At 70.7% G+C, this 19519-nt stretch overlaps 3 protein-coding genes across 4 annotated transcripts; all 3 read right to left on the bottom strand.

Moving 5' to 3' along the window:
- Positions 1-1083: 1083 nt before the first annotated feature.
- On the bottom strand, positions 1084-8570 carry MAMDC4 (MAM domain containing 4). The gene is made up of 27 exons (XM_052649331.1): positions 8525-8570; positions 7918-8025; positions 7674-7847; positions 7469-7594; positions 7179-7309; positions 7019-7103; positions 6777-6902; positions 6487-6624; positions 6319-6407; positions 6062-6235; positions 5724-5808; positions 5457-5636; positions 5236-5361; positions 4988-5119; positions 4303-4419; positions 4051-4185; positions 3776-3912; positions 3501-3708; positions 3277-3414; positions 3035-3153; positions 2865-2955; positions 2578-2724; positions 2301-2435; positions 2089-2216; positions 1896-2004; positions 1243-1415; positions 1084-1134 (listed from the first exon to the last, which is right to left on the bottom strand). The coding sequence occupies exons 1-27, from the start codon at positions 8568-8570 to the stop codon at positions 1093-1095; spliced, it is 3399 nt and encodes a 1132-aa protein (XP_052505291.1). The 3' UTR covers positions 1084-1092.
- A 1317-nt stretch (positions 8571-9887) lies between these two features.
- Positions 9888-11322, bottom strand: PHPT1 (phosphohistidine phosphatase 1). The gene is made up of 3 exons (XM_052649034.1): positions 11102-11322; positions 10643-10767; positions 9888-10161 (listed from the first exon to the last, which is right to left on the bottom strand). The coding sequence occupies exons 1-3, from the start codon at positions 11259-11261 to the stop codon at positions 10069-10071; spliced, it is 378 nt and encodes a 125-aa protein (XP_052504994.1). The 5' UTR covers positions 11262-11322; the 3' UTR covers positions 9888-10068.
- A 1824-nt stretch (positions 11323-13146) lies between these two features.
- AJM1 (apical junction component 1 homolog) lies at positions 13147-18640 on the bottom strand. Of its 2 annotated transcripts, none has more exons than XM_052649088.1 (3): positions 18560-18640; positions 16835-16980; positions 13147-16759 (listed from the first exon to the last, which is right to left on the bottom strand). In XM_052649088.1, the coding sequence occupies exon 3, from the start codon at positions 16705-16707 to the stop codon at positions 13792-13794; it is 2916 nt and encodes a 971-aa protein (XP_052505048.1). In that variant the 5' UTR covers positions 16708-16759; positions 16835-16980; positions 18560-18640; the 3' UTR covers positions 13147-13791. The 2 variants fall into 2 exon arrangements, with proteins under 2 accessions (XP_052505048.1, XP_052505049.1); XM_052649089.1 differs by having other exon boundaries at positions 16835-16983; positions 18560-18638.
- Between the last annotated feature and the right edge of the window lie 879 nt (positions 18641-19519).

Here is a 19519-nt window from a genome sequence, read left to right as displayed (position 1 = left end):
AATAAAGTTTGTGCCCTCCCTGCTGGTGGTGGGTCCTTGCCCCCAACTCTCCGCTGTCGTGCCCGCAGCGCCCCCTTCCCTCCGGCCCCCAGTGCGGCAAAGCGCTATCTTCATGAGGCGCCGCGAGGGAGCCTGAGGGGCTGCGATGGTCCCTCTGCAGGCTGTGTCTCGTCACCTCTGCTGGGACGGTTAGTGGGCATCGGTCAGCCTCTGGGCATCAGACCTTGGTGCCCCGGTGCCAACTCCCCAGTCACGTCCTTGTCTGTGGACCCCAGTGCGCTCGGGTGGCAAGGTGGCACTGCCTGGGCTGGAGGGGGCACCTGGCTGTGCAGGGGTGGCTGTCACGCCCTCCGGGACAGCCAAGCCTGGGGTCCTCCGTAGACTTGGGTGGGTGGTATCTGAATCTCCTGTGTGTAAGATCAGAACCGGGGACTGTCCCTGGGTCAGAAAGACTCTGCTCCATTTTATTACGTGAGGGTGGCTTGTGGGTAGGGATTTTGACCGGGGAAGGGTGCGCTTGGGGACCTTGACCCTGGCAGGGCGGGCCTGGGGGCCTTCCTTTGGGACTCTGGACAGATGAGAGCACTCCCCCGCCAGTCCGGCTCCGTGCCACCGTGGACCCTGACGAGTGTCTGCTACTGTCTGTTGCCTGAACCTGTGGGGGTTTCCATCTTTCATCAGATACGGAATCGCCCAGTGAGGTGGGGCCCTGCGGGGGGCCCCTCTGGCCTGGGCTGGGGCAGTGGCCTCCTGGGGCCCCACTGCACCTGCCTCCAGGCGCCTCGAGCCCTTGGCTGTCTCCTGAGCCACTGAGGCCCGCGGGAGGGGCCCCCAAGCATGTCCTCTCGGGTAGGTTGGATCGGGTCTGGGGAACTGCCCTTCCTGCTGACGGGCAGACCCCGGCCGGCAGGGCTGGGGCACTTACTGCTGGGGTAAGGACCGCACTTGGGTCTGTGGGTACAGCCCCTGTGAGGGTGATGGATGCAGGGTCTCAATGTTTTGGGGGGGGGGGGCGGGGGGGTGTTGGTCCCTGGGCCAGGGTCCCGGTGGCGGGTGCGCTCGTGTGAGGAGCTGAGGTCTTCTCTGGGTCATCTACTGGTCGTTGGTGACTGATGCTGGCAGGGTGACGCGGTCCTAGGGGGAAGGGGAGGAGCTTAGTGACCGCTGGAGTCCCGTGCACCATCAGGCTCAGCACAGGGCAACCCCCGGCTCCCGCCCTCCACCCCCACCCAGGGCTCCTACCGCGCTGAAGAGAATGTTCTCGAAGCCAGGGGCCATGGCGTCCACCTCGCCCCGGGAGGGGCAGCCTGCCTTCTGCAGCCAGCGCCGGCCTGCGACGCCCAGCAGCAGCAGCAGCAGCAGGAGGAGGGCGCCACCGACCGCGGCCGGCACCGCTGCGGCCGCCGCCCCGTCCCCTGTGGGCCGCAGGGCACGTGACCCGGGATGCCAGTCCCATCTCATCCCCACCCAGGCTCGAGGAGGGTGCCCGGCATGGCTGTCCCCACGGCCTGGGGTTTCCAGGTCCCCTCTGAAGTCACCGGTCACGGGCTGAGGCTGGGCCCTGGCGGACAGGGGGCTGCAGATCCAGGGGTCACGGCCCCAGGCTGGAGCTCCCTTTATTGTGAAGTCAGCCACAGGCGCGTGCCTCAGCAGGAGGGGGCCCACGGTCTCTGGCCTGATTGGGAGCTGGAGCACCGTGGGCAGAGGCGGGGGCACCCTGCGCCCGGGGGCCCAGAGACCCAGGACGGCCCAGCCCCAGGCTGGGGCCCTGCAGCGAGGGCAGCCGGCCTGTGGCTCTCCTGGTCCCTCAGGCAAGGGCGTGACCCCCACCCCCGCCCCTGGGGCTGGCAGAGGCCCTGCCCTGGAGCAGAGCCGGCCACCTGGGCAGGGCTTACCCTGGCTGGGTATGGGCAGCTGGCACCGCTGCCCAGCCAGATACTCAACGTCATCCAGGGCGATGGGCCCCAAGGCCGGCTGGCCACCCAGCGTGGCTTCAAACACAATCTGACGGGAGGGAGAGGAGGCTGCGTGGGCCGGGGAGGGGGCCAGAGCCGCCCGAAGCCTCCCGGGTCAGCGCGCCCACCTCACCTGGAACTCCGCGGCGCTGGCCACGTCCACCTGGCCCTCCAGCCACTGGTGCCGGCGGCGCCCACCCGCGCCCCACACGGCCAGCTGCCCCTGCGCACTGCTCAGGACGACCCTCAGCTCGCCCTGGTCTGGGAGCAGGGTGTCAGGATGGTCAGGCAGAATGGGGTGGCCCCCGTGCCCCCGGCCCCGCCCCGGGGCTCTGGCCCACTCACAGAAGTGCTCCGGGAAGCCCACGTGGTACCAGAACCGCAGGCAAGAGGCCGCGGTGGGGGGCAGAGGCTGGCTGATGAGCCCGGCCGCTCGGCCCCCCGGGCCCAGCATGCTGGTCTCAAAGAGGGCAAAGTGGCCTGGAAACGAGAAGGGGGGTGCCTGACAGACCCGATGGAGCTGGCACCCTGACCTGCGGCCTCTGACCCCTCTGGGTGCTGGGTGGGCCAGGCTGGGGTGAGGCGTGCGTGGCTCTGGGGCCCCTTCCCGCCTCGGACCCACCTGCCTCTGTGCCCAACGTGTGGTCCACGGGGGGCTGCGGGTAGCGGGAGGGCGAGGCTCCGCTGCTCCAGTCCCAGCTGTACCCGCCCAGGCCGGGCCTGGGCACGTGGTTCCAGCCACACAGACCAGCCTCGAAGTCACAGGAAGCTGCAAGGGGCTGGCTGTGAGGGTGCTGCCCCGCGCCCTCCACCCCTGGGGCACCACTGCCGCGGGGCATGGCGGTCAGGCCGGGCGTTGTAGGGTGGCAGGGAGCCGGGACCACCAGGAGCCAGGCCACAGACGCCCACCTGGGAGGGGGCAGGGCCCGTCCTGGAGGAGCAGGTCGTCCAGAGCCATGTAGGAGCGCTCCACACCAGCGGCCACTGCCTCGAACACCACCTGGGGGGCACCGGGCGGAGGTCGTGCCTGCTGTGCCCTGGACAGCCCTTGGGGTAAGGAGGGCCCCCGCTCCGCTTACCCTCCAGGCCTGCCTGGCCTGCAGGTCCACGCTCCCCAGGCGCCAGGTGGCCCCTCCATGGGAGCTGACGCTGAGTACTTGCTGCCTGCCAGCCTCCTCCACGTGGACCCTCAGAGTGCCTGCCGTCGAGCAGCCAGCCCCATCAGCGCGGCGGGGGCTGCCAGCTCGGGCCCTGCGGTGGGGGGGGCTCCCAAGGGCCTCCTGAGGGGACCCCACGGCCCCGGCTCCCAGCAACCCCTCACCTGGGTTGCGGAGGCTCAGGTGGTACCAGAAGCTCAGGCAGGTAGGCTGCACCAGGGGCCGCTGCTCCTCCGAGGTCAGCAAGGCCGCGTGGCCACGGGGCAGGGCCTGCGGGCTCGTGTCCACGACCATGTAGTGCCCTGGGGGGTGGCAGGGTCAGCCCGCTGGCCGCCACCCCGCTCTCCCCGCCCCACCTGTCTGCCCACTGCCCCACCCCAGCAGGCACCCTGAGCTGTCTCCGTGGTGTGGTCAGCATGGGGCCCCCACGAGGCGTTAGCCTGGCGTGTCCAGAGGCCCCGGCCCCCCACGGAGAAGCCACAGGCCGAGTCCTCGAAGGAGCAGCGCCTGGGGGCCCAGCAGGGCCCGGGTCGGAGGGTCACATCGTCCAGCGCCATGCTGCCGTGGTACCCGTCCCGGAGGCCCTCAAACAGCAGCTGGGGGGCAGAGAGGGGTCAGTGGCCGGCCTTGCCTCGCCCACCGCGCCCGCGCCCTGGGCCTCACCTGGTACTTGGCGCCCGTGTCCGGCTGGTGGTGGAGGGTGGCCCAGGCTTCGTGCCAGCGGTTGCCATGGGTGCCAGACCGCGACCACAAGTGTGTTTCTGCCTCCCCTTCTCGCCTCATCACCAGGCGCAGGGTCCCTAGAGGGAGGGGGTTGAGAGGGGACGAGGCCTTAACCCCTGCCTCTCATCCACTCCCGGGACCCCCGAGGGAGCAAGAGGCAGGACTCGGGGCCCCTGTGAGGCTTCCCTGAGGCCCTGCCCAGCTACGGGCCTCACCGATTTGGGGCCCGAAGAGGTGGAACCAGAAGGAGAGGCACTCCTGAGGGGCTGAGGGCACCCGAGGCTGGGTGAGCAGGTGGGCAGCGGGGCCCCGGGCCGGGGGATCCGTAGGGTCCAGGAGCACGAAGTGACCTGCGGGGGCACAAGGGGCTGGGCTGCGGGGCCCCAGGCTGCAGGGCTCAGCCCTGCCCTCCCCTCTGCCCCTGGGAGTTGAGGTCTAGCAGCCGCCCCCCAGGCACCCCACCTTACCTTGGCCCGTGGTGTGGTCGTACCTTGGGCCACGGCTCTCCACCCGGTGCCAGTGGGCATCTGTGAGGTGGTCGGTGTGCCAGCCGCAGGCTCCCCGCTCAAAGTTACAGGAGACTTCTGGGGGCGGGCAGAGGCGGGTCAGCACCCCCGACACCCCTCCCGAGTGCCGAGAGGCTGGGGGAGACTGGCTCCTAGAGAGGGGGCTCGTGGGGGCCCCTGGAGGAGGACTGGGTGGGGGGCCAAGCACCCAGGGGAAGCACCTGAGTCTTCCTCAGTGGCTGCTGTGGGGCTGCAGCCCATCAGGGTCACGTCGTCCACCCCTGCGCTCTGCTGCCCGGGGCCGTCCACGTCCACCAGCCCGACCAACTCCAGCTTCACAGGGCACGAAGGAGGAGGCTGTCAGCCAGGGCTGGCCCCGCGGGGGCCCCTCTCCGCCCCAGGCTGCTCTCCTCACCCGGAACGGCCGGCGGCGAGCCCCGAGAAGGACCCTGTCCACCTTCCAGGCCCCAGCGGTGCTGCCTAGGGCCTGCCACACCAGCTCGCGGTGGCTGCCCTCCACCACAACCAGCTCCAGGAAGCCTGGCGAGGGGTCACTGTGGGCGGCCCGTCCTGCCCCTGCCCCTCGCCCGGGGGCTCCGACTCCCCACCCCAGGACGGGGCAGAGGGTGCGAAGGGATGGTGGTACCTTGGGGGTGACTCTGAAGATAGTAAACCAGGCGGAGCTCGCAGTGGGGGCCCGAGGGGCCGAGGGTGGGTGTGAGCACCCGGGCCTCCTCGGCCAGCTGCCCCCAGGCCCTCTGCACGGCCAGGAAGTGCCCTGGGGAGAGCAGGCCCCCAGAGCCGGTTCCTCCCAGGGACCCCGACCCAGAGCCCTCCCTAGGGAGAGGGGGCAGCTGGAAGGCAGGCCTCAGGCCACCCCGGGCGGAGCCTCACCAGCAGCCCTGCGGGCATCCGGGCCGGGCCCCCCTCTGTCCGGGGCTGGGAGGCGCGCCCACTGCAGCCGCCCCACGCTGGCGTCTTCCCAGCCCCCGCCGGAGGGTGACTCGAAGTCCGTGGTGCCTGCAAGGGCAGGGGGCATGAGTGGGCCTGGGCCTCGCCAGCCACTCCCAGAGGGGAGGCCGGGGGAAGGGAGGGGAGGCCCCTGGCCCGCTCACCGCACTGCTGCTCGTCCTCGCCCCCCGGGCACTGCTGCTGGAAGTCACACAGCTGCTCTGGGGGGACACACAGGTCCCCACAGAAGAAGTGTCCGGGCTCGCAGAAGCTCCGAGGCCGCAGGCTGGATGGCTGGGGCCAGGGGCCTGGGGCCCAGCACCCTGGAGGTGGACTGGCCAGCTCTGTGGGCCGGCGCGGGGGTCAGGTGGGCTGGCGGGGGCTGTGCTTCTCCCGGGGTGGGACGGGGTGGGAGGGCCCAGCAGGCTCACCTGGGACTGGCTTGCAGTGGTCAGACAGGATGAGGTCGTCCAGGCCCACGACGCCCCCTGGGCCTGTCTGCCCAGCCAAGAGGATCTGGGGACAGACGGGGTCGGGGTGCCCCAGCACCCCGCTGTGATCCCCAGGCTGGTCTGCCCCCGAATCCTCTCCCCAGAATCCACACCTCATCCTTGGCTCTTGCTGGACACCCAGCCCTTCAGAGGGCATCTCTGCAGGGAGCCCTCCCGTCCTCTGGCCTGCCCTCCTCCTGAGACGGTGGAGGGGCCCACATGGGGCTCCCTGAGGGGCCCCGGCCCTCCGCACACGATGCTGCCCTCGCCAGCCTTACCCAAAAGGGGTGCCTGCTCTGGATGTCAACACGGTCTCGGACCCAGGCTGCCCCCAGCTCCCCGTGGCGCCTGCGCAGCAGGATGGGGGTCTGGGGGGCCGCAGGGCTCGCCGTCTGCAGGAACACCTGGAGGCAGCCAGCCTCTGACCCATGCAAGTAGTGATAGAAGACGAGCTGGGAGGGGCCGAGCACAGTCAGCGGACAGCCGCAGGGCCGGGGCAGGCAGGGCCCGCGCCCTGCGACTCCCACCCACTCACCGAGCAGTTGTGGGGGGCTGAGGCTTGGAACTTGGGGCTGGAGAGGACTGCTGGGGCGCTGGGCTCAGCCACGGACGCGAGGAAGGAGCCTGGGGAGATGGCAGGCGTGGGCTGGGGTGGCTGGTGGGGCGGGGGTCCAGGGGTGGGGCGGGGGTCCCTGGGCCTCACCCTGCGCGCTGTTCCACGTGTGGTCACCGCGTGGCCAGGCGGGGAGCCCGGGGCTGCCGGCACTGCGGTTCCGGGTCCAGCCCTCTGAGTGGTTCCACAGGCCGAGGCCCATCTCAAAATCGGTGGCTACATAGTGTCCTGGGGGGCAAGGGGGCTCCGGCTGTTGAGCGGGGCCTCCTGCCTGGCCCCCCCGCCGCCCAGGCCTGTGCTCATGGCCCCAGCTCTGGCAGACATCAGCTGTCTCAGCCCCCAAGGGATGGTGCCAAAGGCCAGCCCCCGGTCCCACTCACTGCAGAGGGCCGCGTCCTCGTCCGAGCGGTCCCCACAGTTGTCTTCCCCGTCACACAGCTGGGGGTGCTCCACACAAGCCTCGTTCCGGCAACGGTGGTGCCCCAGGGGGCAGTGCGCCTGGGAGGCTGGGGGCAGGGTTAACCCATCACCCGCCCCAAGTCCCTGGGCGGGGCCACTGACCAGGGCCTCCTGCTGACCCCCTCCCCGCTCCAGGGGTGAGCCCACGGCCGGGGGACCTTACTGGGCAGCCCGCAGCGCCAGAAGGCCACGTCGTCCAAGGCCACAGTGCCCCTGTGGGTGGCATTTCGTGTGGCAGAGAAGGTCACCTGGAGAGAGTGAGGTCCCTAAGTCAGGGCCCAGACCCTCCCCGCCATCCCCACCGTCCAGAGTGCCCATCTCACCCTGAAGGCACCCCGGATGCGGCCAGTGGGCACCACCAGCTCCTGCCAGTCTGGGCCCCAGGGCCCTGGGCTCCGCCACAGGGTCAGCGTCTCTGCACCATGGGTCAGCTCCAGCCGCAGCTCAGCCACATCTGCAGTGAGGGGTCCGGGGGCAGCTCAGGCCCCAGGCCTCCCCCAGGCCCGTGGCTGTGTCCACCCCAGGACCCCTGCCCACCCTGGGGGCGCCTTCCCATCTCTGTGCCCCTTGTCTCAGGCCACCTGGCCTGGGTCGCAGGGTACAGGGTGCACACCTCCTGAGGCCGCGTGGTACCAGAGCCTGAGCTCGCAGGTGGGGGCGGCCTCGTGCAGGACAGGGGAGCGCAGGGCCGCGGTGGCCGTCTCCCTCCCGCGGTGTGTGCCGACTGCCACATACCAGCCTAGTCAGCCGAGAGGTCAGGAGATGGGGTGGGAGGCACAGAGGGCTGGGGACAGCGTGGAGCCCCGCCCAGGCCTCACCGAGGTCGGTGCCCAGAGTGTGGTCCGAGCGCAGCCGCGGCCCCTGCGGCGAGGCCCCTGCGCGGTCTCGGAGCCAGCGGTAGCCCGCGGTGCTGATGTCCTGCCAGCCGCAGGAGTCCCGCTCGAAGTCACAGGTGAAGGGGGCGCCCAGGCTGGGCGAGACCCCATGGTAACCTGGGGGGGCAGGGGGTCAGGGGGGGCGGCTGCGAGGGCGGCCCCGCTGCTGCCCCCGGCCCCGGCTCACCGCACTGCGCCTCGTCGGGGCAGCCCCTGCAGTCACACACGAAGTTGCACTCGGCCTCACGGGGGGTCCTGCAGTGGTTGGGGACCCAGGCCCAGCCGGAGGACCCTGCTGCCAGCAGAGACAGCCAGGTGGCCAGGGGTAGGGAGGCCCCACTGTTCCTCAGCCCAGAGACCCCCGAGTCAGGCATCCTGGGACATTTGGGCACCAGGCCAAGAGACTGTGCAGGGAGGGGGCCAGAAACCCACGGAGAACTGCCCCCGGGGGTCCCTGTCAGGGCCCAGGAGGGCATGTCCGGCCCTGGAGAGGCTGGCTGTCAGGATGGGGTGCCTGGGTGTGCGAGGGGCCAAGCATCACCGATGCAGGTCCCTCCCCGGGGAGGACCGGAGCCCAGCGCAACTCAGGAGGGTCTGCGGCCCAGGTCCCCCAGCCTGCACCCAGCGCGGGCTGGACTCGGATCCCTACCCCAGCGAGGCCGTCCCCAGGACCCTGAGGGCTCACTCAGCATCCCCACTGCAGGCCGTCCCGGGCCCACGTCCCTCCTTCCCTGCACACCCAGCGGCCGGGCCCCCGGACGGTCCTGCTTCAGGAGCCGGGCACGGCGACTCACCCAGGAGCATGACCACTGCGGGCAGGAGGTGGCCGCACAGCGGCATGGTCAGGCCTGAGGCAGAGAGGCCTGGGGTGCTGTGTGCCCTGGCCAGCCTGGTGGGGACTCTGCCTGGCTGTCAGCCCGAGGCCCCGCAGGCCGACTCTGCTCTGACCGCGGGCCCGGCTCAGGCCTTTCTGTATCTGCAGTGGGCCCGGCTCAGCCCCTGTATCTGCACCGCTGGCCCCACCCCGCGCTGACAAGGATGATCACCTGGCTGTAAGTGCATCCAGGAGAGGCCCCAGCCCGGGGGGCTCCCATCTGCCCGGCCCCCTTTTGGCCAAAGGTCGGGCCTCAGCCGTGGTGCCCACTGCGGCCCAGCCGTCTGGTGGAGGCCCCGCTGGAGACAGGGCCGAGTGGCACAGGCCTCAGCTGCTCCTCCTGGGGCCCCTGGTCCCGCAGAGTTCAACTCAGCCGGGCAGGAACTCAGCTTGTGCAAACTGTGCACCTGGCTTGAGTTCCCTGCACGGGGAGGGGGCAACCCTGGCAACCAGGAACGTCATCCCTCCCCGTAACTCAGCCTGTGGGCTCCTCTTCGCTTGCTTGCTTAAAAACGATGACTGTTTTCTCATCAACAAGTGTCTGAGCCGTGTGGTGTGGGCTGGGCGCGGCCAGGCACAGGGTCCAGAGGAGCCGAGGGGCTCTGGGCCTCGTGGCACTGACCTCAGCGGAGGACCTGGAGCCAGGCGCTGCCCAGTTTATCACCGTCCGGCCTTGGGAGCTTGTCTAACCTGAGCCTGTTTCCTCATCTTTAAAAGTGTAACAATGGCACCTCTGTGGAAAGGCTCCTGTGAGGGCCCTGGAGTCCAGAGGAGGCGGGTGCAGCGTGATGGAGGCCTCTGCTCCCCACAGCGCCAGGAGAAGGGTCCTGGGAGAGGGGCTCCACGCCTGACACCCGGTTTACTTGAAGCAGGAGTCTGAGGCAGCGGCCCCGATTCTGGAGTCGAGGGGCCACAGACCACCCTACTCGAGACCTCAGTCAGCAGCGGCCGAGGTGGTGGTTGCTGGTGCCCTCCCCATACCAGGAGGGGCCCGCCTCCGCAGGCTGGAGGGACTTGGCCCTAGCTCCTTGCGTAACGGCTTGTCAGGCCTCTTCCCAGATGACTGTGGGGACAGCAGGTGCATGGAGAAGCAATCAGGCCATAAACGGGGGCAGCGGCCAGGGCCCCCTTATCAGACCCCAAAGGGCTGAGTGTGCCCTGCCCCTCCCTGGGCCCCTGGGGCAGGTTGGGTGAGGGGCAGCCTCCAGCTCTTGGCCACCCACCCACACCAGCTGGAAGTACAGCGAGGTGCGCTGAGAACAGAGACGCCAAGCACACAGCGCTCACAGAGCAGCAGAGCTGACGGTGCTTTTAATTCTCCCGAGAGGGAGCCCCAGGCCCCGAGACCTGGCCAGGGTGGCAAAGTGCCCGGGGGTGCAGTCCGGCCCCTTGGGAGGGGCCTTCAGGGTGGAGTTCTGAGTGGGCTGCTGGACGGAGCGGGCCTCGAGTGGGCCTCAGTGGGCCTCAGTAGCCGTCGTCAGCCCACGTGACTTCGTAGTCTGGATACTTGGCTTTGATCTTCTCAGTGGAGACAGAGTGCTGGGCGCGACCATAACCCTGAGGGAAGGAGGTGGCTCTCACACACCAGGTCCTGGCTCCGGGGGCCCCCAGGCAGCAGGGACACCAAGAGCCAGGCGGGGAGGCTGTCATCCCCCTAGCCACTCAAGCCACTCTCCTGGGGAAGTGTAGCCTCCAGAGTGAGCCGACCTGGAGGGAGGGCCCTCCAGCTAGAGGCCGAGCCGGCTCTGGGTGCCCTGTGACCCTGCAGGCAGAGCAGTGAAGGGAGAGGCAGGCATCCGAGCTCCAACGCAGCGCTGGCAGCCTCCAAGCGCTGGAGGACAGAGGCCTGGCCAGGCCTTCGGGGCAGGAATAGCACACAGCCCACTGCGGGCAAGCAGTGGCTCCCTCCCTCCCCCTGTGTTTCCTGGGTCATGCCGCGTGGAAACTGGGAGGCTGCGGTCCCTGGAGGCAGGGTTCTGTCGGCGAGAAGGGCCGGGTGTTCCCCAGCCAGGACTGGGGTCCCCAGCTGCGGGCTCACCATGGAGTAGCCGTACACGTGGATCTTCCTGTCCTGGCTCTGGTGGGAAATGCGCCCGCCCCCCAGGCACTCGCAGTCATAGCCCTTCTTCTGTATCTCGCCTGATACCTTGTCGTAGATGTCGGCTGGAATGGGAGGGGAGCTCAGCACCAGCCAGGGCGGAGGGGGTCTGAGGCCCTCCCCCCGCAGCCCCCGCCCCCAGGACAGGAGACCTTCTGGACCGGAGAAAAGGGAGGAGAGGGTGCGCCCGGGCAGAGGCCCTGGACTAGGAGTGGGGGTCGGGCCACGGCAGCCCCTCGTCTCCAGGACAGTCTGGATGCCTCCCTGCCTCGCAAGCCGGGCGGCGAGGAGACCCGGCACAGTCTACCTAACCCCGCCCCGCCCTCGACCCGCTCCAGCCGCGCTGGCCCCGCCCACAGCGCCCGAGGCCCCGCCCCCGGCCCGCCGCCCCGCCCTCACCGTGGTACTCGGCCCACTTGTAGCCGCGCACGATCTCTTTGGTCTCCCCGGCCGGGTCCCCGGAGGGCGGCGCCGCATAGACTCGAATCAGCACATACTTGAAGACGCCGTCGGAGTCGATGTCCACGTCGGGGATCTGGGCGAGGCCCGCCGCCGCCATGTTCCCGGAGCGCGCTCGCCCTACGGCCCGCGGCCCTGCCCCACGCGACCCCTGGCTGCGCGGACCGCGGCGGGGCGGGGCCTGGAGGCTGCTGGCCAATCCCGCGGGGGCATGCTGCTCGGGCCCAGCGCCTCAGCCAACCGTGCGGCCGACCGGCGGCACAGACGAACCAATCGCGGCCCAGCTCCTTGCAGCGCGGTGACCGCGCCAGCTCCCCTTAAAGGGGAACAAGGAGCGAGGAGTGGGCGTGGGTTCCTTTCAGCCCACGGAGAAGCCCCTGCGCGCGGGTCGGGGGCGGCTGACGGGCCCCTCTGGGGGACTGGGCGGCCCACGAGGCGCAGGGGGCGCGCGCTGGCCCTGACTCCCTCCGCAGACCATGCGCGCTGCCCTCGGCTTCCGCCCGGGTCCTCGCAGTGTATCTGAGGGCCTCCCGCCCGGGTACTCCCCATGCTGTCCCGCGGCCTCCCGGCCCCGTCCGCGCCGAGTCCCGCGGCCTCCCGGCCCCGTCCGCGCCGAGTCCCGCGGCCTCCCGGCCCCGTCCCCACCGAGTACCACGGCCTCCCGGCCCCGTCCCCGCCGAGTCCCGCGGCCTCCCGGCCCCGTCCGCGCCGAGTCCCGCGGCCTCCCGGCCCCGTCCCCGCCGAGTCCCGCGGCCTCCCGGCCCCGTCCGCGCCGAGTCCCGCGGCCTCCCGGCCCCGTCCGCGCCGAGTCCCGCGGCCTCCCGGCCCCGTCCCCGCCGAGTCCCGCGGCCTCCCGGCCCCGTCCCCGCCGAGTCCGAGCCCGCCTCTCTCCGGCCTCCCGGCCCCGTCCCCGCCGAGTCCCGCGGCCTCCCGGCCCCGTCCCCGCCGAGTCCGAGCCCGCCTCTCTCCGGCCTCCCACTCCACGTTGTTCAGTGGTTTCCCACCGCTGTTTCCGAAGGCCCGCCCCCCACGGCTCCGAAAATCTTGAACGTCGCACCCACTCCGAACAAAAAACGAGGCAGCAGTGGCTACATTCGAGTTATATTTTCCTTGGTTCGAAAGCGCTCCCCCTCTGGAAGTAACCCCAGTCCAGGGTCCTTCCTGGGCGGCGCGTAGGGCCGAAGGCGGAGGCCCCTGGGCAGGGGGTGCCGCGGCCAGTTTGTGAGGCCGCGAAGGCGGGAGGGGCTAAGCGGGGCGCGTGGCCGGTGCGAATGCGCGGAGCCGAGGCAGGCGCGCAGGCAGGTGGAGAAGGAACGAGAGGAGATGGGCGCGGGTGCGCGGGCGGGGGTGAGGGCAGCGATCGGAGGTGGGAGGTGGGGCCCCACAGTTTAATTGAATCGATGCCTCCCACCACCTGGCCCTGACGGGGGCCTGGGGCTTCAGGAGGGCCCTTCTGGGCGCCGGGCCTCGCTCTCAGCGGGCAGCCCCCGACGAGAGCGGAGATAACGGACTGGACCGTCCACGCCAGCCTCGAGCGTCCATCCCGCACCACAAGGCGGGGCCAGAGCGAGCTAGAGCGCGGGCCTTCGCGCAGTTGCGCCCTTCACGCCGCCCTGTGGAAGTAGCTCGCTCCCGCCCCTGCTCCAGACGGGACGAACCTCCTCCTCGGTCCTCACTAGGACTACTGATAGGGTCCCAGCTGGAGGGCCTCCTGGGCCGCTCGCGTTCACCCAGCCTCTGCACCTGCTCCCGCCCGTGAGGTTAGGGCTGCTCTGGCGCACGCCTGGGGCCATCGACCAGGTGGGAGCAGGCAGCCCAACCCACGCCCTGCCGGGTCTGAGCTCTGGCCAGCGCCCCTCCCCTCTGCTTCCCGGACCCGGGCCCAGGACCTCCTCCCTCTGGCTAGGTGTCTTGTGCCTTGGTTGAGGATGCCCCCACCCCCACCCCTAGTACCCCTTCACTGCTGCTTGCCCCAACCCCTGCGGCCCGGCGGGCAGCGCCGTCAGTGTATCGAGGTCCGACCCAGTAGGGGCGAGGGCCCCACGCAGGTCCCCGCCGGCCCTGCCTGCCCACCAGGCCAGGAAGTGCTCGGGATGCGGACACACCGAGACCAATTAGCGTGTCTGTCCTCTAGAGAGGAAAAGCCTCTGAGCAGGGTGCATCCCAGACCACAGGAAGCGGGTGGGGAGGGGGTGTTTAAAGGGACAGGACTAGGCTTTGGTCAACTCGGGCTCCTGGACCACGGCGAGCCACGGTTGGAGAGGCTCCAGGGGGGCCCTGCAGATGGGGAGTAGACGGATGAGTCGCATACGCGCGGTCGGGTCTGCAGTAGTGACCCCTCCGCGCAAAGGCAGGGCGGGCTGGTCCTCAGACCCACCCCGCCTCCCAGCGGGGAGCACCGAGCGGCCGAGGACCTGCCTCTAGGGAGCCCCGAGGGCGAACTGGGAGAGAGGGAGCCCGGCGGGACTGGGAGGGTTGCGGCCGGAAAGAGGGGAAAGGCGGCGCTTCGGCAGACCGCGACGGGGCGGAGCTTGCGGCGATGTGGGCGGGGCCTGGTGGACCGGGTGGGGCTTGGGTGGACCTGATGGGGTTCAGGGTGGGTGGGCCCTGGGTGGACGCTCCAGCGCGGCTCACATGATGTCGTCCAAGAGGTTCGCGCTGGCCACCCAGTCGAGCGCGCGCGGCTCGGACGCAGCCATGATCATGCACATGAAGGGGCGGCCGGTGCGCCGGTCCGTGGGGTAGATGGTGGTGGGCGTGAAGCGCCGGTTGGCTTCCACAAACTCGCAGAGCTGCTCGTAGACGCGCGGGAACTCGTGGCGCAGGAAGACGCCGCGCAGCCGCAGCTCTCGCTGAATGTGAATGAAGGCCACCTCGCGTGCTCGCCGGCCCGCCTCGCCGTCCTGGTCTAGGCCCGCAGTGCCGGGCGGCGGCGTCAGGATCAACGTCTCCATGTCGGGTTCGCGGCCCCGCGCGGGGGGCGGCCGTGCTGGGCTGCCGGCCGCCAGCGCCACTTTGGCGAACTTGCGCACCGTGGGTCCCGGGCTGCGAGGCGCGGGCGCTGGCCGGGCAGGGGCGCCGGGCGGGGTGGCCCCGGGGCCGACAGCCACCGACACGCTGAGCAGGAAGCACTCGGCTGGTTCGTAGAGGCGCCCGGCGGCCGCCAGCTCCCGAGCATAGCTGCCCAGTGGGGCCGCGTGCGTGGCCAGCTCGCGCAGCGACAGGTAGGTGGGCGACAGCAGCAGCCCCTCGAGGCCGAAGCGCAGGAAGTTGTCCGCGGAGCCGGGGCTCGGGAAGCCCAGGAAGAGCACCCCGCGGCCGCGGGACAAGAAGCCGACGCGCGCGATGCGCGAGAAGGCGCGGTGCACCGGGCCGCTGTCGCGGCAGAACTGCAGCACGTGGCGGCACACGCTGCCCACGCGGCCGTACACGCAGCGCGCCTTGTGCGCGTCCCAGTCCTCGCGGCGGCACAGGCGCGAGCAGTAGTAGGTGTAGCAGCTGTGGCAGGACTTGAAGTAAAGGCAGGCGTTGAACATGGTCTCGGTGCGCCCGCAGCGCGCGTTGGAGCACGTCATCAGGTCGTCCTCGTCGGCGCTGGGCTCAGGGGAGGCGTCGGCCGCCTGCCCCTGTCCCGCGGGCTCTTCGGCGCTACCTGCGGACGCAGGTGGCGAGCGCGGCGCAAGCGCCGGGCCCCCGGGCCCCGAGGGCCGCGAGTCGAGCAGGCGCCGTAGCTGGCGGCCCAGGCCGTCGGACGCGGGCTCGAGCGCCTGGCCGGCTGGTGACCGCGAGTCGATGACCAGGTCAGTGATGAGCTCGTCCAGCTGTTCGAGGCTGCGCTGGCGGCCAGAGGCGGGGCCGTCGGGGGCTGCAGGCTGAGACTGGCGGGGGCGGCTCCCCGGCATCTCCCAGCTCCTGGCGGCTGGACGCTCGGCGGCGCGCAGGTCGTTGTCGGTGATGGTGATCTCCGGTGTTACGTACCAGTTTCGGCCGGGGCCCTCCCCCACACGGCCCTTCTCGGATAGTGACGTCTCGGACAAGGACAGCGCCGCGTAGCGTCGGGGCGAGGTGGACAGGTTCACGACGACAGGCGGGCGCCGGCCTTCGGGGGACGTGCCCCGCGGCTCCCGCGCCTCGTGGCCCAGCAGGTTCTCGTAGCTACGGCCACGGCCCAAGGGGTCTTCGCGGCGCGGCCCTGGTGCCAGGATGTTGTCCCAGGAGCGCGAGTAGTGGCGGCTGTCGGTCGCTAGCCGGGGTGGACTGGTGCCCGTGCCGCCATGCCAGGAGGCGAGCAGCGGGCCGGGGTCCGGCGGGGGCGCCACCTGCAGGGTGCGGTAAGGCCGCGGGCCCCAGTCGCCCCAGGCCGGGCTGCCTCGCGGGTGTGGGTAAGTCCGCGTCAGGGCTTCTCGATTGCGGTACCGCCCGAAGTCCTCAGTGTAAAACGCGCGGGCGGCGGGGCGGGCTCGAGGCTCCTCGGGGGCATAACGCGGGCCGTAGGCGCGGGGGGCCTCCCCGTAGTAGGAGCGGGAGGGTGCTTCCTGGACCGGGAAGGTGCGAACTTCCCCCGCGTAGTAGCCGCTCCCGCTTCTTGGACTGGGCCCTGGGGGCTCTTCGGGCAGAAAGGGCCTGGGATAGTAGCCGTCGAAGGGCGGGCCAGGGCTGGCCATGAAGCCCCCAGGGTGGCCCTCGGGTTCCTCCGTGTAGAAGAACTGGGTGGGCCCCGGCGGGGTGGTGAAGGGCACACTCCGGCGCTCCGCGTAGTCCCGGGGCCCAGGGAGCGGCCCGTCGCAGTACAGCGCCCGGGGGTCGGTGCAGTACGAGTCACTGGGGGTGGGGGTGCGGGAGAGGGCCACGTGGCGAGGCCCGGGCACCGTGAGGCCGTGGAGCGGCGGGGCGGCGCGGGGCCAGGGCGCGGTCTCGGGGGGCCCGCAGGGCCGTGAGCCCCGGGCGGCGTGCTGCAGCACCGCCTCGTCCGGCTTGATGTCCAGGCGGCAGCGGACGTGGGGGGCGGGCCCCGCGGGTGGCTCGGCTGGCGCGCAGCGGTTGGCTGCAGCACAGAGGGGCGCGATGCGGCCAGGGCCGCCCCGCTGCGGCTGTAACTTGATGGGGTGCAGCTCGTTGGCGAGCGCGCGCAGCGCGGGGTACGCGGGCTCCCGGCGGGGCGACGCGTCGGCCCGCACCGTTCGCTGCGCTTCTCGGCCTCGGCGCGGCAGCACGGGTGGTGAGGCGGGCGCGGGCGCCAGGCTCGGGGGCGCGCGGGGGGCGCTCTTGGAGCGGGCGCGGCGCCGGGTCTCGCCGTCGCGGGATCGTGCGCGCGGCGCGGCGGGCTCCGCGGGGGGCGCCTCCGGGCGGGCCTCCATGGCCACCCCGTCCAGCGCCTCCAGGAAATCGAAGCTTCGACAGTGGCGCTTATTGAAAGGCGCGGGCGCTGCAGGCCGGGCCATGGGGCCCTCACATGGCGGGGGCCTCGACACGGGCCCCGGGGCCGCCACCTTGATGTCCTGGTACACGGTCGACACCAGCAGATCCGGCGGGTCGGTGCGGGTCATCTTAAAAGAAGTCTCCAGGCGTCAGCTCACTCGGCCTTTCGGGGCTTTCGCCCTGAGGGGAGACGCGGGTCAGGGCGGCCCCTCTGCAGCCCAGGCCCCGCTAACCCCCAGCGCTGGCCCAGCTTACCTGGGGCACGGCCCGGGAGGCAGCCAAGGCCTGCGGCCACAGGCCTGTGTTCCATGCCGGCGTCCCAGGCACCTGCAGGGGGCGCCCAGCTGTCCAGCCACTCGGGTCCTGCCCCCTCCTCCACACCATCCTTTCCGGGCCACTTTCTGCTGGGAGGAGGTGAGTGACCAGAAAGGGGACGTCACTGCGGCAATCCCTGAGCTCCTGTGCTCACTAGTGACCACTGGCAGGCTGGGGTAGACCCCCTTTTCAGGGACAGGCCAGCAGTGGGGTAGGAAGAGAGTGCCCCAGGACCACCCTACTGGTGCCCACAGGTGGGACAACTGTGTGCTCATTGGGGGCCTTCAGACTGCTTTAAGGGGCTGGCTCCTATAAAGCAGGTGATGAAGCCCCCTCCTAACGCCTGGTGCAGAGCAATCCCCCCATGCTGCAGTCTGAAGCCCCTGGCCCCAGCCTTAAGCAACCTTAACCAGCCTCCTGCACCCCCCGCCCCCACAACTGGCGCAGCTGGACATGCAGCGGTCCTCCAGCGCTGTGTCAAGGCCCAGCGCAGAGGCCCCTGTGGGCCCTGAAGTGGCCCCGTCAGGCCCAGGCATGGCACGGAGGCTCACGGGCTTGCTGCCCTGCCCTCAGTCTACATGTGGCCCTAGCCACAGCTGTGCTTCTGGAGCATACCTGGGCCCAAAGCTCCTCTTGCTTTGCAGGAACCGCCTCTGACTCTCCCCCTTTTTGGAGTGGTTGAAACCCACCAAGCTCTTTGGGGCTATCATGACAAGGCCAGGAGAGCGACCCCTCCATCTTTACAGTGAGCGCACGGCAGCAGAAACCAGGCGCTGGCTGCCGGACCACGTGGGGGTGTGTGAGCTCAAGGAGCTCAAGGCTGCCTCCAGGTCCCTGAGCGGCGCAGCAGGCCAGGAGGCCGCCAGCAGGGGAGGCAGGGCGGTGGGTGGATCGAGCCCCTGCCACCCGCAATTCTCAGGCAGGCCCTCCCCACAGCATCACAGGAGAGCTCCATGGAAACCTGAGGCTCCATGCCCCCGCATGCAGGCTGAGCTGGGGTCCACCCCTCTGTACCAGGCCCACGTTCAGACTTGGGCCAGCGGCTTCTCTGGGTGCCCAGTCTGGAGAGGCTAGGGGTGGAGGGGGGGGTGGCTCAGACAGTGGTACAGGGTCTCCACCTCCTCACAGGCTGGGGGAGCATGCTCCAAGGTGAGCTTGGAAAAGCAGGGAGCTGGGCGCTCACCTGGCAGGACCTCTGGTCTGGCTGACCCTCTGTGTCCCCAGTGTGCCAGGGCTTTCCTGCCAGCAGAGCTGCCCCCCTGGGTCAGGGCCACCAGGCCATGCTTGTCCCCATCTCAGCACCCTCCCCCCACCTGTCCCTGGTTTGCAGGCCCATCCCCCTCCCATCCTGAAGCCAGGCCAGGACTGGGGGCTGGATGACAGGGTATGAGGCTCCGCCCCAGGGAGGTGACAGCCTGGCCTTGGCGCTGCCGCGGCCCCGAGGAGCCAGACTGGGCGACACCCCTTCCCTTGGGGATGGGACGGTCCGCCCCCGCCGGGGTCCCAGGCCTGAGGAGCCCGGCGGGTGGCCCTCCCCGGCGCGCAGCCCGGCCCAGCCCCGAGCCCCCGGGGGTGGGGACCGCTGTCCTCCAAGGCGCAGCGTCCCTGTCCTTGTGGGCGCCGCACTCACGGAAGATCCGCGGGGCAGCGGCCTGGACCCCTTACCTGGGCGGTGCTCCCGCACCGCGCCCGGCGATCTGCGCAGGCCCGCGCGCGCTCCGCCGTCCCCCGCGCCGCCGCGGCCCCGGCACCGGCAGAAGCTTCGAGGCAGCGGCGTGAGGCTGCCGGGCCGCTCGGTGCTGCCCCCGATGGCGGCCGGCGGGACTGCACTTAAAGGGACAGCGCGATGGGCCGGGGACCTGCGTGGCGCGCTGGCTCCTGCTTGGGGCCGAGCTGGGTGCGCAGTGAGGGCTCTTTGCGCCCTCAAGGTACAGGCCTGGGGTCCAGCGAGAAGACCTCGGGCTGAGGAGCACCTGGCCCATCTTGCCCGCCCCCACCTCCCGGACACCTGCTGGAGGGCAGCTGGCAGCCTGGCCGGCCTTGGAGGCAGCCCAAGTCCTGGCCGCGCTGCGGACAGCTCCCGGAATTCACGCCTGCGGCCAGCCTAGGCAGGAGCAGATGGGCAGCCCCACGCCCTGCTGGCCTTTGTGCTGCAGCCCTGTCTTCGCCAAGCTGTCCCTGGGCACGTGGGCACCCCCAAGGGCCCTGCTGCTTCCTGTCCCCCCACTGTGCGGCCTCCCTGGGAGGACAGGCTCCTCTGCCCCCCCCCGTGTCCAGCGTCCAGGCAGGCGGAGGCCCCACTGCCCTGGACAGGTGTCCACACCCTGGAACTGCATGGTGACACCCCACCTCCAGCCCCTCACACGAGGCTGAACCAGGGAACAGTCCAGGCTGGCAGATGGGCAGGGCGCTGGTGCTTGCGGCTCCCAAGGCCGGGGTCGGCCACGTCCAGGCCGGTCAGCTGAGGGGGCCTTGGGCCATTTCCAGGTCAGTCTCGTCTTCATGCTAGTGGGCACTACAAGGACAGCCAGCCTCACACACTGGGCTACAGGCAGCCCCTATGGGTCAGTGTGGTGCCCAGCCCCCAACCAGTCGTGGCTGAACACCTGTGTCCTGGGTGTGGGG

Source organism: Budorcas taxicolor, chromosome 11 (assembly GCF_023091745.1).
Source record: "Budorcas taxicolor isolate Tak-1 chromosome 11, Takin1.1, whole genome shotgun sequence".
In the NCBI taxonomy this organism is placed as follows: domain Eukaryota; kingdom Metazoa; phylum Chordata; class Mammalia; order Artiodactyla; family Bovidae; genus Budorcas; species Budorcas taxicolor.
The sequence above is the reverse complement of the archived record's forward strand: the minus strand, read 5'-3'. Positions and strand labels throughout refer to the sequence as shown.

Bases quoted from the DNA above. Each gene is read 5' to 3' on its own strand.
- PHPT1 (XM_052649034.1), bottom strand. From the start codon at position 11,261: ATGGCGGCGGCGGGCCTCGCCCAGATCCCCGACGTGGACATCGACTCC. The intron at 10,768-11,101 runs GTGAGGGCGGGG...CTCCCATTCCAG, and splicing joins CAAGTGGGCCGAGTACCACG to CCGACATCTACGACAAGGTA. The intron at 10,162-10,642 runs GTGAGCCCGCAG...TCCTTCCCTCAG, and splicing joins ACGTGTACGGCTACTCCATG to GGTTATGGTCGCGCCCAGCA.
- MAMDC4 (XM_052649331.1), bottom strand. From the start codon at position 8,570: ATGCCGCTGTGCGGCCACCTCCTGCCCGCAGTGGTCATGCTCCTGG. The intron at 6,408-6,486 runs GTGAGGCCCAGG...CCATCTCCCCAG, and splicing joins CACGTGGAACAGCGCGCAGG to GCTCCTTCCTCGCGTCCGTG. The intron at 4,420-4,987 runs GTACCACCATCC...GCCCGCCCCCAG, and splicing joins TCTTCAGAGTCACCCCCAAG to AAGTCTCCTGTAACTTTGAG.
- AJM1 (XM_052649088.1), bottom strand. From the start codon at position 16,707: ATGACCCGCACCGACCCGCCGGATCTGCTGGTGTCGACCGTGTACCAG.